Raw genomic sequence first — 23,469 nt, 5'->3', positions numbered from 1 at the left:
AGAGCGGTTTCCCCGGTAACCTCAGTAAACAAAGCAGCGCTGCTTACAAACACTAGGAGTTACATGGAGGGAAGATGAAAAGAAAATGCCATCAAAAAATTTCTCAAGTCAGTTCCCTTCAGAGATACATTCATGTTTTGTTTAAATTTAGTACTAGACCAGAAATAAGAAGCACCATAGATACTTACACTGTCCAAAAACATTTATTCTGCATATCGAGTAACAAAATACAGAAGCCACAGATAAACAGTGACAAATACTTTAGGCTGAGCCGATACATGATAATGATGAATCACACATATTTAACTTTGATTTTGCACAATCACTTATTTTTCTGCTCTGTCTTCTATTACGAAAACTTTTCTCAGAAAATATATTTCAATGTTTACAGAGCCTGCAGTCAGTGCATCCTAAAGAGGAAAACATAAACAGGAGAAAATTTGATCTGATTTTCATTTGAAGTCAAACTAATGCACATAGCGGTCAAACAAAATGTACGTCCTTACAGTACCTTTTACATTACTGAGATAATACTAACAGATAAAACTCAGTGAAGCTATACTGTACAATGAGGATTATATTTAGCAAATGCTTAAAAATAAACATGTGATTGTGATCACCATGGGTCATGCTAAAGACAATTAAAACTAACAACAATAAACAAATAAATAGGCCATAATGGACAGTAGCTACAGCGGGATTTGCAGTTTAAAGACATTTTGTTTCATCTCTCTCCACATGGACAGTAAAAATAAAAGCTGGATTTTGGCAGAATACATTAACTGGACATAATATACAGCTATAAGATCATGTTGAGTACGCAAACAACCATCAAGAGCAAATTGCTTGGCTACCTGTATGAAATATGGCAGGAACATCTTATCACCTGTATAGCAGTTTCACAGTATTACAGCAATATTCATATTGCTTCATTTGTACTGCACATTTACAGAAAGTTCTAGAAACCCGTAGGTCTCAGTGTATCAGACTCAATGAAACCAGTTGTACTCCATATAAAATGCAGTGCTCTTCAGAATACAGACATAAGGGCAGATTGAATAAAAAGAGCTACATAATTTCTTGTAAGATTGTACAGCGAAAGAAAAAGAAACATGATTCAGCAGTACAAAAACACCAAATTATATTGATATGATGATAGTATTGATAACATAACATATGATTTGTACACTAATGAAGTACAGCAGCAGTTTTAAGTTGCTAGTTAGCCAATATTATGACACAAAATATTGATATATATTATAATTCAGCAGCTGTGCTCTTCTGCATCGAACAGACAATTGGAGAAAGTCTATATAAAAGTCTAAATCAAAGTCAAACCATTTTTTTTTATCCAGATTTAAAAGCATAATATTAATTTTGTTTGTGTTTAAGTGAATTATCTTCTTTAATGCTTTTAGATTAATCTCATTTGGTTGTATTTTATAAAAAATGTTCCAAGGAATGTGGGAAAATATATGCAAGTTTCAGGTATGTAACAAATAAAGCTGAAAATATTTGAACCACATAAACTTAGTAACACTAAGAACCAAATAAATAAACTGTAATGGCAGCAATTGAATTGATTTGAATTAACAATGGCAAATTTAGAAAATTAAATCACTTTATTATTTGAGAAGTAACAACCAATATTTCTTCGATAAAGCTATTTAAGAAAATACATTTACCCCCGGTTTCACAGACAAGGCTTAAGCTAGTCCTGGACTAAAATGCATGTTTGAGCTGTTTTAACTGAAAGCAACTTGTACTGACATATCTTAAAATATGTCATTGCCATTGTTTTGTCTCAAGATGCACATCAGTAATGTTTTTTTTTTAAGCGTACATTTATAAAAGTTACTTAAATATCCTAATTGAACTAAGGCCTAATCCTGGCTTAGGCTAAGCTCTGTCTGTGAAACCGGGCCTTAGACTACTATGGGTCTGCAAGTCTTCGTAGATTATAGCATTTTGCACAAATGAAAATGTAAAATGGCGATCAAGCTTTTAAGCACAATTGAACTTTGCTCCACCATTAGATTTCAATATGGTGCTGCTCTATTTGTTACTATATTTCTCTGAATGTAATCAGCCATTCTATCCTTCCCTTGTCTCCTCACTAACGCTGCTGGGATGTCAACATCTCTCCATTACACCGTGTTGGAGCTGATGCCTCCTGTCCCTGGGCCTCGGGGTGATCTGGGCCTACCAGGGTGCTGTGGGGAGGCACTGGTGTGGCAGCCATTGGAACAGGGGTGGGGCTGGGGGTAACAGGTCCTCCTGAGGCTCCCAGTGCAGGACTAGAGGCTCCAGAGTCACTCTGATCTGGAGCCCTGAGTCTCTTCATCATGGTGGTCACACGAACAGCTTTCTGGATAACAAAAATAATAATAATGTTTTATTATATGTTTTAACTAATAATAACTTAAATTATTAATAAATTAAAATGTCATTTTAGTAAGTAAACCCATCGGAATTTGGCGTATACACTACCGTTCGGAAGTTTGGTGTCAGTAAGTTTTCAAAAGACGTCTTTTATGCTCACCCAGGATGATCAATAATACGTTAACAACAGTAATATTGTGTAATATAACTGTTTTCTATTTGAATATATTTTAAAATGTAATTTATTCCTGTGATAAAATTTTTCAGCATCATTACTCCAGTCTTCAGTGTCACATGATCCTTCAGAAATCATTCTAATATGCTGATTTGGTGCTCAAGAAACATTTCATATTACTGTCATTGTTTAAAAAAAAAAAAAAAAGCTGTGCTGCTTAATATTTTTGTGGAAACCGTGATACATTTTTCAGGATTCTATTCTGATGAATAGAAAGTTCAAAAGAACAGCACTTATTTGAAATAGAAATCTTTTGTAACATTATAAATGCCTTTTTCTGTCACTTTTAATCAGTTTAATGCTTGCTGAATAAAAGTATTAATTTCTTGAAAGAAAAAAAAAAACTGACCCCAAACTTTTGAATGGCAGTGTATCACAACACAATGACTAGACATAACTAGATCATCTTACCTTCCATTTAGCTTTAGCAAAGTTTTTCTCAATCTGAGCACAAACGCCATCTTTGATGTTCTTGTCTGAGGCAGCATTTCCAGATATCCTAAGCAACAAACACACACAAAAAAAGCACAGCGGTTATTTTTAGACAACTTTTTAAACAATACTGCAAATATTAGGCTCCTTACCACTCATGGTTGATGGCTTCCTGTGCAGTCAGTCTTTGGTCCTGGTCCACATCCATTAAACATGCAACTAGGCTTTTTGCTGCAATTCAAAATGGTTAAGTTGAATTTGTGTTTTGATCAGAACCCCATAGATTCATTCCAAACCTACTGTATGGTGATTTGAGTATTGTACCTGAATCTGAGATGTCATCCCAATAGGGTGAGTCAAACTCGTAGTCTCCAGACAGAATTTTCCGGAACAAGTTCTTATCATGATTATCATAATCGTCATCTTCTGTCTCGTCATAAAAAGGTGGGTTTCCTGACAGTCTGTTGAAAATGATAATATGACCTAATTTCCTAGGGCAAGAAGATTCTTAGGACTATAGAACTACATGAGCAATTGATTGTTTAGGAGATATTAGGGAGAGAATTAGATGCGGGAAATACAGTGCACTTACAGAGTGGCAATGATCATCTAACACTCAATGGAATGGAATGTACATGCTGATGAATTCATGAATGACTCCAAGGATGTGTCAGGCAAGTGACTTCAAAATAGATATCTGTGGGGTCTACTAATAAACAAAGGTCTTGTTCAAGAGCACAATGAAATTAACATCTTGGACTGTCTTATACAATGAATCAAATGTATAGATGTCGACTCATGAACTCACAAGATGTACATGATCACCCCGATGGCCCAGCAGTCCACTGGTCTGCCATATCTCTGTCTGCCAACCACCTCTGGAGCTATAAGAGAGAAAGAAGAAAAAGCCTGAATTATGATAATGGGTCAAATAAATATGCCCAACATGATGAAAAGGTGAAGTATATTTAAAAATAGTTCTTGGACATGTAATTTTTGTATCCATGTTGGTTTCATACATTTTTGCAAAACATTTATGATGTAATGGCTCAAGTGGTGTAACCATCAAGTAAAGGTATTTAAATAACTTCCTGAGACCTTGAATACAAATTTTAATAATTATTTAAAAAACATTTTACACAAAAATATATTTTTGATTTTAAGCCCCACACATTTTTTTTTTTTACATTTTAATTCAGAAATTAAAAAAGGTGTATTGAATTCATTGTCATTGTATTTTTAATATTTTTTAAATAACTTAAATTGATTAGTGTTACATCATTGACCCTAATATATTATAAGTATATAAATATATTATATTAATAATCATAATTCATAATATATGGTGCAGTTACATCTGAAAATTTGACACTTTTTCCTTACCAAGGTACTCTGGTGTGCCACATGGCTCTTTGATGAGACCATTTTCCAGTTTGGCCAGATGAAAGTCACTGATTACAATCTTTGAGTTCTTCAGACGGTTATAGTAGACCAGATTTTCCAGCTGACGAGGTGAGATACAGTAGTAAAAGCAATAAATTATATTCAACCTCAAGAACTTCACATTGCAAAGCATTTATAAGGATTTTTAGGATTGTATTAAAAAAAAAAAAAAAAAAAAAGACATGTCAATGATAACAGAATTTTCCTTTTGGTGTGAATTCACTTTTTAAGGTGTTTAATCAACCTCTGTCTCCTGACACAAGTCTGAGATTGCATTCTGGTGCAATACCATGTGGTGACCATTAGATGGAAGTAAAGCCCCAAGTCACCTTTAGGTTTCTGTGAACGATGTGGAGAGAGTGCAGGTAAGCCACAGCCTCGAGCACCTGCCGAATCACATTGCTGGTGTCACGTTCTGAGTAGTAGCCCTGGTCTAAGATCCAGTCGAACACCTCCCTTCCTGTGGCCCTGAAGTAAAAGGCAAACCAGATATTTACATGTGAGCGTGAAAAACTTGTGCTTGCAATACAAGGATGATTGCACAAAGATGCGCACTTTTTGGTTTATAGATAAAAATCATAAAGTTACAAAAAAAATTGCATTACAGTTCACCTAAAGAAAAACAAATGAAAACTTTTGTCAACATTTCAACCATTATACTGTTTGTTATTCTGTTATTCTATATTCCACATCCCTATCCATTCAGGGGAGATATACATACATACATACATATATATATATATATATATATATATAGTGTGTGTGTTCCACAGAAGAGAGAAAGCGACATGGGTTTGGAACAACATGAGGGTGAGTAAATAAAAGAATTTTCAATTTTGATTCAAGTATTTCTTTAAAATCTAAACACAATGGAAGCAAATAGTATTCATTCACATCCTTGTATTTTCTTTTTCCCTCTCACACACAAAAATCCCAAAGCACTTACAGCTCCAGAAAGAGGAAGTACTCTTTTCTCGTCTCAAAGACATCTACCAGCTGGAGGATGTTATGATGCTTCACCCTGCGGGGAGAGACAGAGAGAAAGCCAGAGAGAAACTGTGACACTGTGAAAGGAAGCAGGCTAGAAACTGAAAAGCAATCATGACTATCTGCAAAAATAAAATCATTTGCATGGTAAAGAGTCGACTGCATTCTGCTACTCTTGTTAAACAAATTTCAGCACTGAGCACCATCTGCCAGCACCTTTAAAACATGGAAAATGTAAATAACCTGCACAGAAAACGTACATTTTCAAGATGAGAATCTCGTTTTTGGCTGCTTTCCGTACTTTTCTCCCGTCTTTCTTCAGGAACTTTTTACAGGTGTACATTTTCAGTGTGTTCTTGTCCTTCGCCCTGAAGATTTCACAAAACTCCTCCCTGGTAATGCATAAAACAGTGCTGTTGAGTCAACATTGAAAATCTGGGATTCAAAATCTTATTTAAACCTGGAAAGAATTTTTGGAAATGTCAAAAAGAATTTGTAATGAAGAAAAAACTATATTAAGTTAGAAAAGTGCAAAAAAGAGCATTTTCACAAGCATACACAAAAAGATTACTATAAACAACATGAAAATAAGAGGAAGATGTAACCATAGATTTGTACTCACGATTTCACTACCTGTCCCAGGTCATACTTATCAGTGACCTCTGAAGGACTGTTATAGTCCTTCTTCTCTCCCAGAGTCAAACAGCCAAATGGCATGGCTGCTCCTGCCCTGGAAAGCAAACACAAAAAATTATTTAATAATTTTTCAAATGCATCAATTACTACAGACATGAATGATCTCAAACCATGCGGTTTATTGAGGAGATGTGTGTTATTACTTTTCTAAGCAATTGAGCTTATTATTTTCGTTTGGTGGGTAATAGATTTATAGCACACTGAAGGAGGGACCCAAGCTATAACATATTTCTTCTGAAAATTTAAGAATTTTGAATTATATTTACTATAAGATAACATTGCAATTATATAACAGCACTGAATGAACAACACTATGCTTTGGTACTTTTTAAATCATACCAGGCATGATAATATAATACACTACAGTTCAAAAGTTTGCGGTCAGTAAGATGTTTTTTTTTTTTTTAATTTTTGAAAGAAATTAATACTTTCATTCACCAAGGATGCAATAAAAATTGATCAAATGTGACAGTAAAGACTTTTACATTGTTATTTAAATTTTCTGTTTCAAATAAATATTGTTCTTTTGAACTTTCTATTCATCAAAGAATCCTGAAAAAAAAAAAAATGCATCAAAGTTACCACAAAAATATTAAGCTGCACTTTTGAAGGATCATGTGACACTGAAAAATTCAGCTTTGCCATCACAGGAACAAATTACATTTTAAAATATATTTGATATTAATAATATTATATTATATAATAATAAGAATATATTAAATTATATTAATAATATTTTACAATATTACCGTATTTTTGATCAAATAAATGCAGCCTTGGTGAGCATAAGAGACTTCTGAAAAAAATTAACCACAAACTTGAACGGCGTTGTATACATATACAACAATACAAGCAAAAACCTGAAATAAGCCACTTTCACAGCAATAATAACGCAAAGGCACAAATCAACACTGCTGCATTACATATTCAACATTACCAAGCAAATTATCAGCCTCTCAATGCACAATAATGTTGATGATTAGAGAATTTGTGTCTTTGATCCACCCTTTGAGAGCACATTTTAATTGTGCATGTTTTGAAAAGCCGCTGATGTGTTGATGATGGTGTGAATTTAATAAATTATGAAAAGAGTTTTTGCTGTGAAACCTTGAGATGCCGCTCCACATTCATTCATTGACAATTAAAATGCACACAGTTGTTTCTTTTTTTTCTTTTCTTCCATTGAGCTACAAGTGAGCTCCATGACCCTGTGCTTTTCTTTCTGTCTAAGCCAGAACTCAAAGAGGAGGAATAAATTCTCATTTATCTAAGAGCGAGAAAAAAGTCAGTGAGAAAGAGGGGGAGAGAGAGATTTGGCAGACAGCACACTCATAACCACACATGAGTAATGCCTACAATTTATTCCAAAAGTGACAATTTCCACTTGTGGCAGGAAGTAGCTCTGAAAAATTCAGATTCTTCGAACATGCAATAATCATGCTTATCTATGACAGATCTGAGAGCAAGCAATAGGAAAAGACCGAAGCGAAATCAGATAGATAAAAATGATAAAATGATAAAAAAAAAAAGCAGTCTTAATTTATTTGCATTTGGATACCAAATGATGAGTGATATTGGGTCCCATCAAAATAAAACATATGAATTGATAGTTCACCTAAAATGCAAATTCTGTCATAATTCACCCCGAAATCTGAATGAGGGTATTCTGCTACCCAAAAGAAGATATTTTTTTGTTTATACAATGAAAGACAGTGGGGTCCATCCAGTGTTGTTTTGGACCCCACTGACTTTCATTATATAGACAAAAACAATTAACATTTTTTTGAAAATATCTTCAATACAGGCTTGGAACCACATGAGGGTGAGTAAATGATGACAGAATTTTTTTTAATTTTTGGGTAAACAATTCCTTTAAAGGTGGAATTTACTGCTGACAAAATGAGGTTTTAATAAAACTTGGCTGTCTATGCAACAATTAAATCAGTACATGAATAGAGCAATCAGAGAAAAGGGCTGTGGGGTTACCTTTTGCCAAAAACTTCAAAACCCATAATGCACTTTGATGATTTTGTCATCACCTCTCTGTTAAACCTACTGGGCGGGAATACAAAAATGCAAAAGTTCGACCTGTAGTTTTAACAAAAGCCCGGGAGCTGTCAAAAGTCTGCCGAACGATGCAGAATGACGTGTTTTGTGTCATCTGGCAGATTTTGGCTGAAATATAAATGGGGATATCTGTTCATTTATATATACTATCGACACAGAGCTGGTTGAAAATCAATAAACTTATCCTTCAAGTCAACATGAAATGGCATTCACAACCCATTTTATTTCTGTATTATGATATTGTCCAAGTGAAATCTTTGAGCGAATTATATTTTGAAGAAAAACTGCAAAGTTAACTTTTCTTTCTTTTTTATGATCTGGTAGCAAGATGGTTGTTCTTTCTGTTGCAGTTGATTTTAGAATAAAAAATATAGGCTAATCTGGCCATCACAAACATGGCTTCATTTTTTTGTGAAATCCCCACTATAGCTTAGCATTTGTGTAAGTACTTGCTTTAATGTGCACTTTTTTTAAAGGTTCCCTAGGGCTTTATTCCTTTTGTAATAAACCCTACAGCGTTTTACATTAAAATTAACTAGTGAACTAGTGAAACGACCAAAGAAGAACACAGTGCTCCAAACTAAATGCACCACATGCAGAGCCCAAAAGTCCCCTACCAGTGTTAAATTCCCCTTATGCAGCACATCATGTGATGCTCCGTTAGTTTAATCTTCTCTGAAGAGCCTGAATAGACTCTCAAAACTGTGGTGAATCTTCTAAAAATGTCACTTTACTGTTCTGAGAGCTGGGAGGACAGCTATTATCTATTGCAGTATAACATACTGAAACAAACGACAAAAAAAGGCCTCACACAAACAAGCAATTACGCATCAGGCTGGCAGTACAATTGCACCGCTACTCGGGTCTGACCCAACAATTTGCCAAACACCATGACAGTCCTCAATCACACTGAAGCTCCACCGGATAATGTGACATGATTTTGTCTCTAAAGGCTTCAGGCTTTCAACATTAACAAAGAACCAAGACAAAAACCAGCACAATAGTTCACATGCACTGCACGCCTCTGAACTCTGTTGGGCTTGAACTTACTCTGAAACTCTTTGTTTGATGTTACAGTACAAAAACATCCTATTTTCTCTCCTACACTCTCCCAGAATAGTCCAGAAAAGGCAGGAGAGCAGACTGAAGCATCATTACCACCCAGCAACGGAGTATCAACCAAAAAAAAAAAAAGGCCATTCCTGATATTCACAGTAAAGGAGGCATAACATAAATTACAGGCTGAGAGAGAGGCTGTTTGCTTTGCCCGTCACAGAAGCACTAAGGTCTCTAATTAATCTCCCCTTGGCCCCTATGATTGCAGGAGACACTGGCTTTGCAAGGCCAATATATGCATGGTAATGAGGGGAGAGAAGTGCTTTAAAGATAGTTCAGTTTGGAGAACAGGAGAAGAGATGTTTAAAAACTAAACTGGGACTGTGTTTAGTAATAATGTTAATGTTTTGCATAAGCAATTAAAATGTGAGTATCAACTATGATACATCATACATTTAACCCTTAAAAGCACGAGTGTTTTGGCAATCATTATTACATATTCTGGTCTTTAGTGACCCAGATATATATCTAATGTTATGGATGGATTTCTAACTGCCACAATAGCATAAAACCTCCTGATGTTTTAATAACAATCACAAAAGAATAATAATAATAATAAAAAAAGAAGCATATTTAGTTACCTTTTGGAACTTGGAAGGGTTCAATTTGAGCAGATGCATTTTTACCATCATCACTGTCATCATCAGAGCTCATTTCCCCAATACAATCTAGCATTTGGCTCATATTCACAATCTCAACCATATTCTCAAAACTATCATTTTCAACGTTTTCAAGAGCAATATTTTGATTGCCGAAAGCTTTTTTACCAGATCAACCATCAAGTGACACTGACTATAATATTTATACTTGAATCGTCGAGCCGTTCCAAGTTTTGCTGAAGATACTTGTGTATTCTTTTGTTGTATGCCTGCAGTAATTATGAGTGAAACATCACATCATCATTGTGTATCGGACATTGCCACTTTGAGGAATAAGGAGGAATTGCACTTATTGAGTCACCTGAGATTAAATTGGTGTTGCGCAGAAAAAACCTATTTGCACTATCACATACCTCAGGTCTCTATAGCGACCTTGTACATTTTTCACAAAAAAATTCATTAGGAAACAAACATTCTTTTACAGTTTTTTTCTTGTTATATTGTTTATAATGAATAGACTGAGAAATACTAAGAATTCTGATGTTTAACTTTAAAAAAAGAATGAGGGGGAGGGTTCCGGGGTCAATAAAGACCAGAGGTATACGTTTAAGGCTTAAGGAATCGCTCAATCATCATTGTATTGCATTGCATCATATATTTTGTCCCCACTATAAAAACTGCATATTTTTGCTTAGTTTGGGCTTCTGAATAAAAACTGAGGTGTTTTTTCCCCTCCTCCAGTATGAGCTCCATATTCTTACTATATCATACAGAGCCAAAAAAGCCTGATGTATCAAATATGATACTTATATGATAAATGCATATAGAAACTATTCTATATTCTTCATTTTGGCTTACAGTGTTCATGTTAAGTGAGTTCAGTGTTTAGTTTTTCTTATGCCAGTCTTTACAGGGTTAAATATCATCACCTTTATCTTAGGCGAAACAAAAAGAGATATAAATGAGACTGTTGATGAAGTATAGAGCTATAAAATGAATTTGAAAAGCATAGCTCAGATAATCTTGGAAGAATTTGTTAAGAAATGTTTGAGTTCACATCGAAATCTCTGACTTTTGATTGCAAAAACTCAAATTTCTCTCTATTCGAACTCACTGTTGTCTACGAGACACAACTGAGATATATTTGTGATTTTTCTTTATTTTTCCTGAAAGGGTCTCATCACATCTGAGGTGCATGTAAAAATGCAATCATTACAAGTCTTACAACAGAATGCCCATTAACACAATAAACACATAAAAGAATTCTCAGTGGCAGCTGCACTTTTTCTTTGGCAGCAGAAGGAAAAGGGCAGATGTGAGGACACCAGGGAAATGTATTCATATTTTAAAGTACATTTTTGGTGAGCAAATTTGTAAATTAAATATTCCTCTAAATGTTTCTAGCTGAAGAGTTACTCGAGCTTCCATCAGCAGGGAGATATCAAAAAATGTGCTTGTCTAAATCTTTTGAGCTTTGGAGGTCATCTGTGACTCTTGTATTCATGCGTTAGAAAACAATAGACAAAATATAACCATTTTACCTTGTTTCTGATAAATTATGCAATCCAGCTTTAGTATTTGTGTGCGTGCATGTGTCTGTACGTCGTCAAAGCTGTCTGTGCTCTGTAAAGCTGAACATTCAGTTTGAAGCCTTGGGCATTGTTTGTCTCTCTCTCTGCAGAGCTGCCAGCTGTGTCTACATTTGCTGTCACTCAGCCTTTTCTATAAGACATGCTGCAAAGCTATATAGTGTTCTAACTGCCTATTGAGCTTAACATCAAATAAGATTTTGGAATTGTTTCAGGACCAGCACTGTTGAAACAAATAATGATGTTTGGATTCATTCATGTGCTTTCATGAGTTTACCTGGACTGTTTAACTGTACTGTTTTACCAGTAAGCCGAAAGCACTAATTAGAAAGATAAAACACAGATGAGATCTGCCCTAGACAGCATTGAGATTAAATGGAAAGCAAATGTAGACTTTTGTCTTCTCTCAGATATTTCTCTTATAAAAAAAAAAGAGCGTCTCACATGCATCCACTATAGAGATTCAAAAGAGATCTCAACAATGTTTTAACTGAGCTCAGATTTGGCAAGACATCAAAAGTCAGAGATTTTGGTAAAACTTTACAGTAAGGCTTCACTTATCATGTTAACAAGGTTAACATGAACTAACAATGAAAAATATCTGTAAAGCATCACTGAGAACTCAATTAAGTCTCTTAAGTTATAAAAAAAAAAGTGCAACATTTTAGCAATAAAAATGTCTTCTGAGCAGTTAAAAAAAAAAAAAAAGTAAACAAACACAAAATGGCAAGGAACAACAAAATAAATTTAATAGCATGCAGATTTACATACTTTTCACATAGAGAAACATATACGTCAATGTCTTACAATATCCAATTTGTCCTGTAATTGTCCTGTGTCTATGCTCAATTAGCAAAGTGCTATCTGAGCATTTAATACTCTAAATTGGCCATCAAGCCTCCATCGGCCATAACAAGTGTGTTTTATTCTCCTCTTAGCTAAAAAACATGCTCTCTTGCAGCAATCAAACAAATGAAGAGACATAACATCAATAAGCTGTGAGTCAACAAATGGAGACAGACATTATTTATCAAAACACATTCATATAGATGAGTTTATTTTTAGAAATGGGTACTTAGTAATCTAATTGATGGTGCATCATGTTGTTTTGTCTCTCATTTGGCACAATCATAGCATTAAGCTGTGTGTTGTATATGTACTCTGGCCATGAAAGCTGAGGCTTGATTAAAAACAAGGGAACTGTCTCAAATCATATGACAAAGGGTGACTTGTGCATAATCATGGACATTATGAACACAGCTCTTTGGAATACATGATTCTGATTGCTCAGTCATGGTAGTCAGTGGTCAGATATTTTGCCGCCATCTTGCGTTTCATTTATCTATTGTAGTGAAAATGTCTGCAGAGGAATCCGTATTAATATTATTGTGCGTCTTGTTGGCAATAAAAACATCTACTGAGCAGTTTAAAAAAATAAATAAAATAAAATAAAATATATATATATATATATAAAATTTTTGCACAGCTTTTTTCACAGTTATTGACTTTCTTAGTGGAAGTTTTAAGTTAAATCGTTAAAAAATTAACTCAAGTCAATATTAGCAAGTAATAAGCTGGGATAATGCAGTCAGCCTTATATACATGACACATTCCACACTCTTGCCATATAATGCACAAAACTATCGGGAGAATAAAAATGTATGAAACTTTTAATCAAGCCCAAATTTTTCATGTTTATAACCTGAGACATCCAGACACCGTCAGTCAGACATAGGCCTTCTAATGTTATTGTTGTGCTTTCCAAAGTCAGATTGTCAAATTTACCGTTCCACAGAGCTATGAACTAATGATGGACATTAGAAGAAGATCTGAGACCTAAAATCTTTATGGTAATAATCTTTATTGCCAACTGTGGTAATACAATATATAAAGACCTCACTAATTTACATAAAGCAGGAGGAATGAAATTTGCATAAACCCTATATGACCCCCACCTAATCTACATTCAGAGCACAGAACTCATTTACAGTGAGCTCACAACTCATTTACTTGTTTATCATTTTCGACACCGCAAAAAAACAACATCTAGTGTTATTTACCACATTATATTTACAACAATATTCTTCACAATGATACTGTGAAATAAAATATAGCCGGATTCATGATGTGCAGTATAATGTAAGCTATTTATAATATGACTCAAATGAGGAAGAATGCACCTTGCATTTGCATTATTTTTAGATTTTTACTTTTTATTTTTCCAGATTTTTAACATTAAGGACATCTCAGTCTTTGTCCATTTCTGAGAGCTTGTCAAAATGACTTTTAAGTAATATTAAATTAAACATTTTAAAAGAGAAACTATTCAAAAGAGCGGGAAAATAACCTTAGAACTCTCTTTACGAACAAAAGGAAAGATTTTAGTTCACATCTTTGAACTGTCATTCCTCCACAGTCCAGTGAGATGGAAACTGGAAACTCACTTTCCAGAAAATCAGCTATTGTACTTCATTCATTTTCTTTTATTATTACTTCTTCCACAAAGACTTCATTTAATTCTAAAATTAAAGTAAAACTACAAAAAAGTTTAATCTCTGATTTATGATCCAAAACAAATCATTTGTGTGATTACAATGTCAATGGTCTCAAATATGCATAATTTTAACTAATTTATGTAGGAAAATCAGCAAATAAATAAATCATTTAGCATACATACATACATGTTTGACATACACACAGAGCTGGGTAGATTACTTATGAATTGTAATCAGTTACTGATTACAAATTATATGACAAAATTTGTAATCAGTAATATAATCTCTTAGATTACACATTTTTGGTAACGTAATCTGACTACTTTTGGATTACATTTAGATTACTTTTGTCCTAACCCTTATTTGATGTCACATATATTGTAGGATAATCTTGTACTATTTTGACATATACAAAGAAAATATATATTCCAAAAAAATATTCTTTTCACCAACAAAAGCCTCGACAGATTCTTTTTAAAGTGCAATGTATGTACAGTTAATACTTTAAAATTCTAACACTAATGTACCCGTTAGTGTTTGCTGATAATAACACTGAATAAAACAAAATCACATCTTGTGATTTTAAAACATATTTACTTAAAATTAAGTGAGTTTAGAAAACAGCAACATTACAAAAACAAATACTCTTGTTGTTGCTGATTTCTGTGCACGATTCCACACCCCTCCCCCTCACTGATGGAAAAACTAGAAGAATCATAAACATATATAAGCGGCAGGTTTATTATGAAAAAAATATAAACGTTAAAGAAATAAAAGAAAAAAAGAAAAATTAGGAGAATCAATGAATTGTGAACAACTTCCTGCCATTGTGTAAATAATATGTAATCATGTAATCCATAAAAAAGTAACTGTAGTCTGATTATGAGTATTTTAAAAAGTAGTTTATATTTATATATATTTATACATTTTGATGAAATCTCCTCCTGTGTTCCACAATAGGAAAAAAGAATCATGAGACCTGAAGCTGATTAAATTATGTTTAAAGCAAATCTGAGGAAGGTGCGACTTTGAACTGACCAAATTTAGAATTGTAAATCCATGTTTTCTGCCAAGTACATTGTCAATATAACCTACACTAACAAAAACAAAAAAAAATAATAACAAAAATTTGGAAGATACATATAAAATCGAGCTCCTTAGAACTGACTTCCTCATATTTGGTCAAAAACATGTCATATCTTATGACTCTTAAATAATGCAACACACCAGATTTCTGGTGATAGAGGTCTGTAGATGGACACCACAGGCCTAGCAGACAGCAGGATCCTTAGGTCTCTTCAAAGGGTGAATGTTATCAAGCTGTGGTGAAACAGTAGGTGCCAGATGGCTTAGTACAGCACCAAGACACACACGCACAAAAAAATAAAAAAATAAAAAAAATCTTTCTCTGATGTTACACCAAGGAGAATTCTGACACAAATGATGGAACTCACTACACAATAAATACACATTTTATCCATACTAAAATATACAACTTTAATTTTTGTAGTGTAAATGGTCATATGGAGTGTGTAAAAACATTCCTGAGACTCAACGGACAACATCAAAGAGCACAATACAACCTTCAAAGAGGGCAGTGCATCTTATCTTACCTGTCTAATACCTCCACAATGCCACAAGCTGCTGCAGTCAGAACCTTCCCTTCCCAAAAAGACTTGAGTGGTCTCTCTGAGGAATAGCTAATTGGAGGAATTATGTGCGTATTAAGAACCCTGGATTCGCTTCACACCCAGTCGGCTAATCTGTCCATTCTGTTCCTTATGTTGTTTGTTGCCTTGGTTACAGTCATACATAAATGCAGTGGTACAGTACAGTGCGGCTGCTTTAGAGTACAGCCAGCAGTAGTTGGGCTGGTGGATTCAAGGGGAGGGGAGCTGGTCATTGCGCAGCACTGCACAACACAAACACAAGCAAACAATTCTACATTTAAGGACTCACGAAAATCTGTCCCTAAGGTATCTTTGGAATATGACCAAAACTTTCAGATTTGTGTCCTTGACCGGTGGGAGATGACTTTTAAGAGTGTTGGATAAATCCCACTGTACTATTCTGCCGTGCAAAGGCAAAACGCAGTTACAACATCAAGTCTCTAGATTATGATCTGTCCTGTGACAGATGGGTTTGGATTAACTGTGCTCAGATTCAGAGAAAACGGTGCGACTGATATCAAATCAATCGAAAATATTTGGAGCCATTTTTCTTAGTTTCAGTGTTGGCGTGGTTTCTGCATTTTGTCTTTGCCTTTTTTCATATGCAGGAGACAAAACACTTAGTTCTTCTAAAAATGAAAATTCTGTCATAAATTACTCACTCGTTCCAAACCTATAAGACTTTCGTTCATCTTCGAAACAGAAATGAAGATATTTTTGATGAAATCTGAGAGATTTCTGTCCCTCTATTGAAAGTCTATTCACCCAAAACTCTGACAGTTCAAAATGTTCATAAAATAAATCCATATGAAATAAGCGATTTAATCCAAGTCACGATCGCTTTTTATATATACAGATTTAATTTAGCTTTTATTCACATATAAACATAGATCAGCGAACATACATAGAGCACTCAAATATGGTAAATGAAAGTTCAACCATACTTGCTTGGCGCGCGAGAACAAACCTCATTGGTTCTTGCAGAAGCTCAAACATGCTGGTGTGACACGCGAGAATCAAGCATGCTTGAGCTTCCGTTTACCAAATTTGAGGGCGAGTAATTGATGAAAATTTCCGTTTTTGGGTGAACTAATCCTTTAAGGGCAAATTTGCTGTCATAAAATGCCTGTCATCAAATATTCATGTAATAAAGATAATGTAGTCTCGTGTAGCCAGACCTCCAGAAGTCAGAAGGTCTGGACTCCATAGCAGCTTTTATTGGTCAAGGACTGCTCATAAGAGGATGTCAGACCGACATGTAAAGCAAACAACCACAGTGTCATGTTTAGGGAGTGAAAATGTAAAGTCGATGTCCCTACAATAACAGACCAGCGTGCAATAAATTCAAGAGTGTCGTGCAAGTTTACTGCAACAAAGGCGTTGTGAACTTCACATACTTTTGAAAACCCAGAGTTTAGTTGACTCTGATAAGCGGTCATTGTCACAGTTGTAAAAGTTGTAAATACGATGACTTTCTTCTTTCATAAGGGGGTCACGATGGTTTTGTTTGGCGGACCGTTAAAGAACACAACACACGTCTCCCGGAAAACCTGGAGAATTCAACCAATCAGATCACGACTTTGAAATTCCAGAAGTGTTTCCCATTTTGTGTGCCATACGCATCAGACATTCAGCCACTGGTCCGTGGTTGTGACGTCTGAGGCTGAGACTAAAGATAATGCAACTATTGGTTGAAGAAATGAAATGAAGCAATGAGCAACACAACATTTCCTCCAAATAAATCTGTAAGTAATTAACTAAGTAACCAACTAAATAAATAAATTAAATTAAATGGTTATTCATCAGCAATTGAATGGATCATGAAAAATGCTCTCTATATTACAGGTAGCTGGAGTGGAGAAGTTGAAAAAATAAAAGGGTTTTGTTTTGTGACGTCAGTAGGAAGACAATGATATTTGATTTTCTTAACCCATAACTTTCAGAAAATGTTTTTCACAGACTGCAGAAAAATGTGTTATGCCACTGCACTGAACAAAGAGTGCTGCTCAGTTAACTTCATTTCCTGCCTGTTCTGGGCATGCTTCCACCGAAAAACATTGAGGGTGGATCACTTAACAACAAGCACCCGCCTCATGATAACACCGTTTCCCAGGCAACAAAAAAGGAGGGAAAAGCAATAGCTTCTGGATTCCAACAGACTATAAAAGCAAAGATGTTGCTCTATTTTATTCCATGGCTGCTTTTCAAGTATTAGCTTGCAGTGAGAGAACCACAACACTTCTCAAGAGAAGTCTCAAATTCTCAAGCTTTCACTTGGAAGTCTTACATCAGACTGCTCTCTTGCAGAGTTGGAGATAGTTTTGGGAATCAGTGATGGGTATGTTTAGCAGCAAGCAATATTTTCTGAATGCTGGTAATATAATAAAACATATCCCTCTGAGCTTTCCACATTATAACACTGGGCTTCCATATTCTCACTGCTAACCCAAACCATTGTTTTCAAATAACAGTAACAGCTAAACCTAAAAAGAGGCACAATTAAATCTAAAATCTAAATTAGAAAAATGAGTTTACAAAGACAGAGACCCTCAATCTTCTTGACAGAATGAAGACCAACCCTCAATTAAAAAAAAGAAATATATTGTGATCAATGAAATCCTACTGAGCATTTAATTAAATTGGACTCAAGCTAAAGTTAAAACTAAAATAAATAGACTTTCTAAGAGAACCATTATCTACTGCTACTGGAAATATTATGCAGCTATGGTGCTTTCATATCCCTCGAACTTGTGTGAAACTAATGACTCCAACAAATCCACTAACCAGGTCCATAAGTCCAGCTCCATTAGACCTGCATGGGCTAATGCATTCCCAGCTGGTAATGGAAATGTTGACTATGTGAAATGAGTGGGTGGGTGAAATATTAATTAACATCTCCATTTTAAATTCCCATTTATACAGTATCTGACATTGGACAGACAGTCAAATCACAGTCACTCCCTGAAGCTAGCCGAGTAATACTGTCCTTAACCAGAGAAGTGAAAGTTATTGTATTTTATATGTAGTTTTCACATAAAATAACATGTAAATGTAAAATTGACAGGCACCATTGATTGCATCTGATATTCATGCTAAATAAAGTCATCAGTTTTTAAATCACTGTATTTTCTGTCAGGAGACAGGACAGATTGAGACACTCTTGGGGGCATGAATCTAGGTCATGAGGGCATGTGTCATGTGTGATGCTGAGTTTTATGGGCCCCCATAAAACTCAGAAACTAGATTCAGTTCTGTTTCTGTCATTTTTTACTCCAATCTCTCATCTCTCATTCACACACATGCACAGACACACTGATACTCGTCCTCTTATTTTATATCCTTAGAAGCAGCTCCAGGGAATGTAGTGTCAACTGGAGGTTTCTATTTAGACAGAAATAAAACAGATGAGATCTCATGTTCTCAAATGTCTTGGCTATGGCAAGAGTGACACTGTGTTAAGCATTTATTTTATAGATATGGTCATGGGTTGAGTAGGTGATTAAGAATAAATCAGGGTATAACAGTTCTGCTGCTTAAAGACAAAGCTAGATTTTTTTTTGTATATATCTGTCTATCATTCACAATTAAAACTTTATTTCTATCACATATTCTACATAATTATTACTTCTAATGCAAGCATACTGTAGCTAGTAGAAAATATATTGCTTTAATATGTTGTAAAATAGCAGACTGACTGATGCATTCTGGAAAGGTATTTGGCACTATTCATATAAATATATTTTCAATACAACCTATGCTTTTACATGAAGTCTAAACCTATGAAAAAATACCAATGTCCAAGATTTAATGTATTTATTAAAGGTTTCAAAAATTATAAAGACTGCACTTATGACAATTTTTAGTCAATGAAATATTTTAGAGCTTTTTAAAATGATAATCACTATATAAATTTACAAACGGACATGTTTGGGTGTTTTACTCGTGTCTCGCGTCTTTTGCAGCGTCTCACCCATGAAACGGCATTCTAAAAACACGGCGGTCAAGTTAAAAAAAAAAGCTCAACTCGGGTTTAATAACTTTGCCTTTTTTTTCCTCATTCCACTGCCTGCGTCTCATTTTTATAACGCAATAACGCATTTCTGAATGAACAGCCGCTTAAGAATAGTGATGTGTTCTACGTTTATAGAGCGTCACATAAGAGCGGTTAATCAGGCGCGCCGGCGCCATCATGTGGTCGGATCATTTTCTTCTCCTAATACGGTTATCATTGCTGTATTGTCAACATGTCAAATTGTAATGCTTGCTAACATTTTTATTAAAAATCGTGATTTCTCGATTTAAAAGATATTAAAATAGAGGCAAAACATTAAATTCGAATTAATCGAAAAAATCGAAAAAATCTGAAAAATTGCCCAGCCCTAGCTGTCACTAGCTGTCAATATTACATATTGCACCTTTAAACAATTGCTGCCTCTGAAATCACATACTCTCTTGAGTACGTACTTATTTTAAATAAGTTATTACTTGTGTATAGTATGAAAGTAATCTGGACGTACTACATTCGGCATGTTGTCATTATCATGTGACGCTTCACTACCATTCAAAAATCCTCTCCCGTGGCCTCATGGGATAGTAAAGTGTCCATCATATGCACACTTCAGAATCTCAGAATCCAGAAGTAGTAGGTCATCTGGGTACTTTTGCCTAGTCTTTTATGAGTACTGTGAATTCGAACATGCCTATTTTGTCACATACTGTTTTCGCCTATATTATATTAGGCAATTTCAGATGCAGCCAATGATTTTCTGTTTTCCACAAAATTACAAATTATACACGTTCAAAAGTTTGGCGTTTGTACGATTTTTTTATGTTTTTGAAAGAAGACTATTATGCTCACCAAGGTTACATTTATTTGATCAAAAATATGAATGTGAAAAAAAGATTACAATTTAAAATAACTGCTTTCTAATTTGATATATTTTAAAATGTAATTTATTATTGTAATAGCAAAGCTGAATTTTCAGCAGTAATTTCTCCAGTCTTCAGTGTGTCATCATTAATATGCTGATTTGGTGCTCAAGAAACATTCTTATTATTATTAATTTTGAAGACCTTTTTTGTTTTAGGATGAACAAAGTTCAAAAGAATTACATTTGTTGGAAATCGAAATATTTACTAATATTATAAACGTCTTTTGTGTCACTTTTGATCAATTTTACACATCCTTGGTGAATAAAAATACATTTATTTATATTTATACCCCAAACTTTTGAATAGTAGTTTATGAAACAAAAACAAACAAACAAACAAACAAACAAACATCAGTCAGAAATAGCCAAAACTCTAAGCACTAATATTTCTGCAACATTATATTATATATTATATTTTTTTGGCCACCTCTGTCTGAATCACTGATCAACAGGTTGTTGAAAAAAAACCTCTAACTACTGTGGCCAGTGGTCCGCCATTATAGAAGTGTATTGTTTTGATTCAGTTTAGGGAAAACTGCAGTGGGGAGGGGGAGGGTGCTCTTGTTCATCACCTTTGGTGCAGTGCGGGTGTTGGCTGGGGGTGGAGGTGGGCCAGGTGTTATGTTATATAAAGGGATGACGGGCCCTGCTAAGAGCTCTGGAGAACAGGATGGTGTTTTGAACAGAGGTGGTGGGTGGTGTTTTAGCCCGTGGGTTGCATTCACACACACATATTGTACAGACACTGACACAAAGACAGTGTCCGGGCTTCTTTGTGCGTCTTCTATGGGAGCCACAGAGAGCAAGGTCAGTTCCGCTATTCTATCTATTGATGCCATAACATCATCAACTCTAGCAGATGGACTCCTTTGAGCAGATGGATATATAATGGCGAAATTATGTCAGATAACAACAAAGACAAAAAATTAAGAGGTGGACAAAAACAATACAAACTGACCGAATTTGATAACTAAAACAATATTCATACTATTTTCCTCCTCTTTCATGAGTAAGAAAATAGCAGAATGCAACAACTAAACAACTAAAATGTGTTGTTGTAAACTAGTGCAACAATCACTGTTACATAAGAAATAATTGCCTCTGAAACAATACTGTGACCACTAAATTACAGGCTGAGAGTATTTAAAAGAAATATCCTAGGTTAAATACAAGTTAAGCTCCATTACTGGGGGGGGGGGGGGGGGGGGGGGGGGGGTTATATGGATATATATACATCACAATCTGTTTAATTTACACAATTTAGCTACTAGGATGAAATATTCATGACCACCAAAATATAAAGGCTTTTATAATTAAACAATGTTGAACTGGTATGAAAATAAAATTAAATGCCTGGATTCTTGTATTCATGTTCATGTTAAATGACAGAACTAGTATCATTTGAATAAGCAAGTTATCTTTAATTTAATATATAACATCTACAAAAGCTTTGCATCTACATGTTAAAACACTTTTGTGTCTACTGGACACATTTTTTTTTTACTCCCAGACAAGACAAAATAGCATATTGGTTATGCACCATACATACAAACACACTGTTTTAGAGTTACTAGGTTATATATTTGGTTTATATTATTAAAATGTCTCCTATTTGTTCACATTTATGAATAAAGTTAATTTTATGATGATCTTACATCTTTTATTAATGAACTAAATTTGATCACCACAATAAAGTAAAAAGTAGTAGTGTGCTAGGTTGTAACAGCAGTAGCCTTGACACTAATTTACACAATTTTGTGAGCGTAAATATGAGTAGTATATTTATTAACAACTTTAATCTGAGCATAAATATGACACTTATATTAAAGTTTGAGATATATAGAACAAAAACACAGATGTTGTTACAGAGGCTGAAACAAAACCCTCAAAATGTCATTACGGTTGGTGTCATGGACTGTCACTGCAAAAATAAAAGCTACATTTCAAATCTATTAACCGCAAGAGTGTGAGCATCCTTCACAACGTCTATTACCTGTAAGTATTTACCTGGTATAACAAATTAGGCTACATATCACATTGTTGAGCAATACCACACAAAAATACACTTCTGCACATTCCAAAACTGCACTTTTATCATCTAGCAAAAAGGTTCAACATCAACATTCATTAAAGAAATCAACTGAGGACGAACTGATGAATTACAGAACTTTTTCTGTCATGAAATAACGAAGGAAATTGCAGTGTCCACTTGACCACAACATACGCATTGATTTAGGTTTGATGTAAGCATACTTCTTTACGTCCTATTAACACTTAACTGACAAAATTCACCTGACGGAAGTTCAAACCGCAAATACATGTAAATACGAGCATCATGACTGGGCGCGGAACCTCTTAAAGTTGTTGAAAGAGTTTGTGCTATCCGCTAGTTTTAGTTACAGGCGGTGTCACAGGTGAATTTGCTTCAGAAAAGAAAAATAGCGACCCAGTCTGTTAAACCTAACTGACACATTCTACTACGAAAGCGTTGGGTAAAATCAGTAAGGGGAAACAAAATATACGCATTCAGCGCCAACCTTATATGTTGAATTAATGTAACCACGAAGACTTACCGGATAATTTGAGCGTTTAGGAGAAATAGGTTTATGAAGGATGGCGTTCTTGATCGCTTCCCCCCAGAGAGTCTCCTGATGTTTGAGTTCGTGGTAATTTTGGCCAATATTCCGCGTGCCACGCTCTATTCGCGCGCTCTGCTGCCAACCCAGAAACCTGCACTTGGAGCGCGCGCTCGCTTGCTCTCTCTCTTTCATTTGCTCTCTCTTTCTCTCAGGTAGCGGTGCAGTATAGAGTTTAGCGCTGCAGATGA

At 34.8% G+C, this 23,469-nt stretch overlaps 1 protein-coding gene and 1 long non-coding RNA gene across 3 annotated transcripts; one reads left to right on the top strand and one right to left on the bottom strand.

Annotated features, from left to right (window-relative positions):
• Window positions 1–179: 179 nt before the first annotated feature.
• camkva (CaM kinase-like vesicle-associated a) lies at window positions 180–23,469 on the bottom strand. Of its 2 annotated transcripts, none has more exons than XM_051898051.1 (11): window positions 23,216–23,469; window positions 6,102–6,209; window positions 5,740–5,871; window positions 5,439–5,513; window positions 4,822–4,960; window positions 4,433–4,553; window positions 3,858–3,933; window positions 3,374–3,510; window positions 3,202–3,280; window positions 3,029–3,116; window positions 180–2,368 (listed from the first exon to the last, which is right to left on the bottom strand). In XM_051898051.1, exons 2-11 carry the CDS (start codon window positions 6,194–6,196, stop codon window positions 2,117–2,119), a joined length of 1,194 nt encoding a protein of 397 aa, XP_051754011.1. In that variant the 5' UTR covers window positions 6,197–6,209; window positions 23,216–23,469; the 3' UTR covers window positions 180–2,116. The 2 variants fall into 2 exon arrangements, with proteins under 2 accessions (XP_051754011.1, XP_051754012.1); XM_051898052.1 differs by lacking the exon at window positions 23,216–23,469 and adding an exon at window positions 15,655–15,844.
• Window positions 3,860–4,870, top strand: LOC127514834 (uncharacterized). The gene is made up of 3 exons (XR_007930712.1): window positions 3,860–4,006; window positions 4,437–4,561; window positions 4,724–4,870. It is a non-coding gene; the product is annotated as an uncharacterized LOC127514834 (long non-coding RNA).

The sequence above is a fragment of the Ctenopharyngodon idella genome, chromosome 6 (genome assembly GCF_019924925.1).
Source record: "Ctenopharyngodon idella isolate HZGC_01 chromosome 6, HZGC01, whole genome shotgun sequence".
Classification (NCBI taxonomy): domain Eukaryota; kingdom Metazoa; phylum Chordata; class Actinopteri; order Cypriniformes; family Xenocyprididae; genus Ctenopharyngodon; species Ctenopharyngodon idella.
Note: the sequence above shows the minus strand (reverse complement) of the source record. Positions and strands in the feature narration are given on the sequence as shown.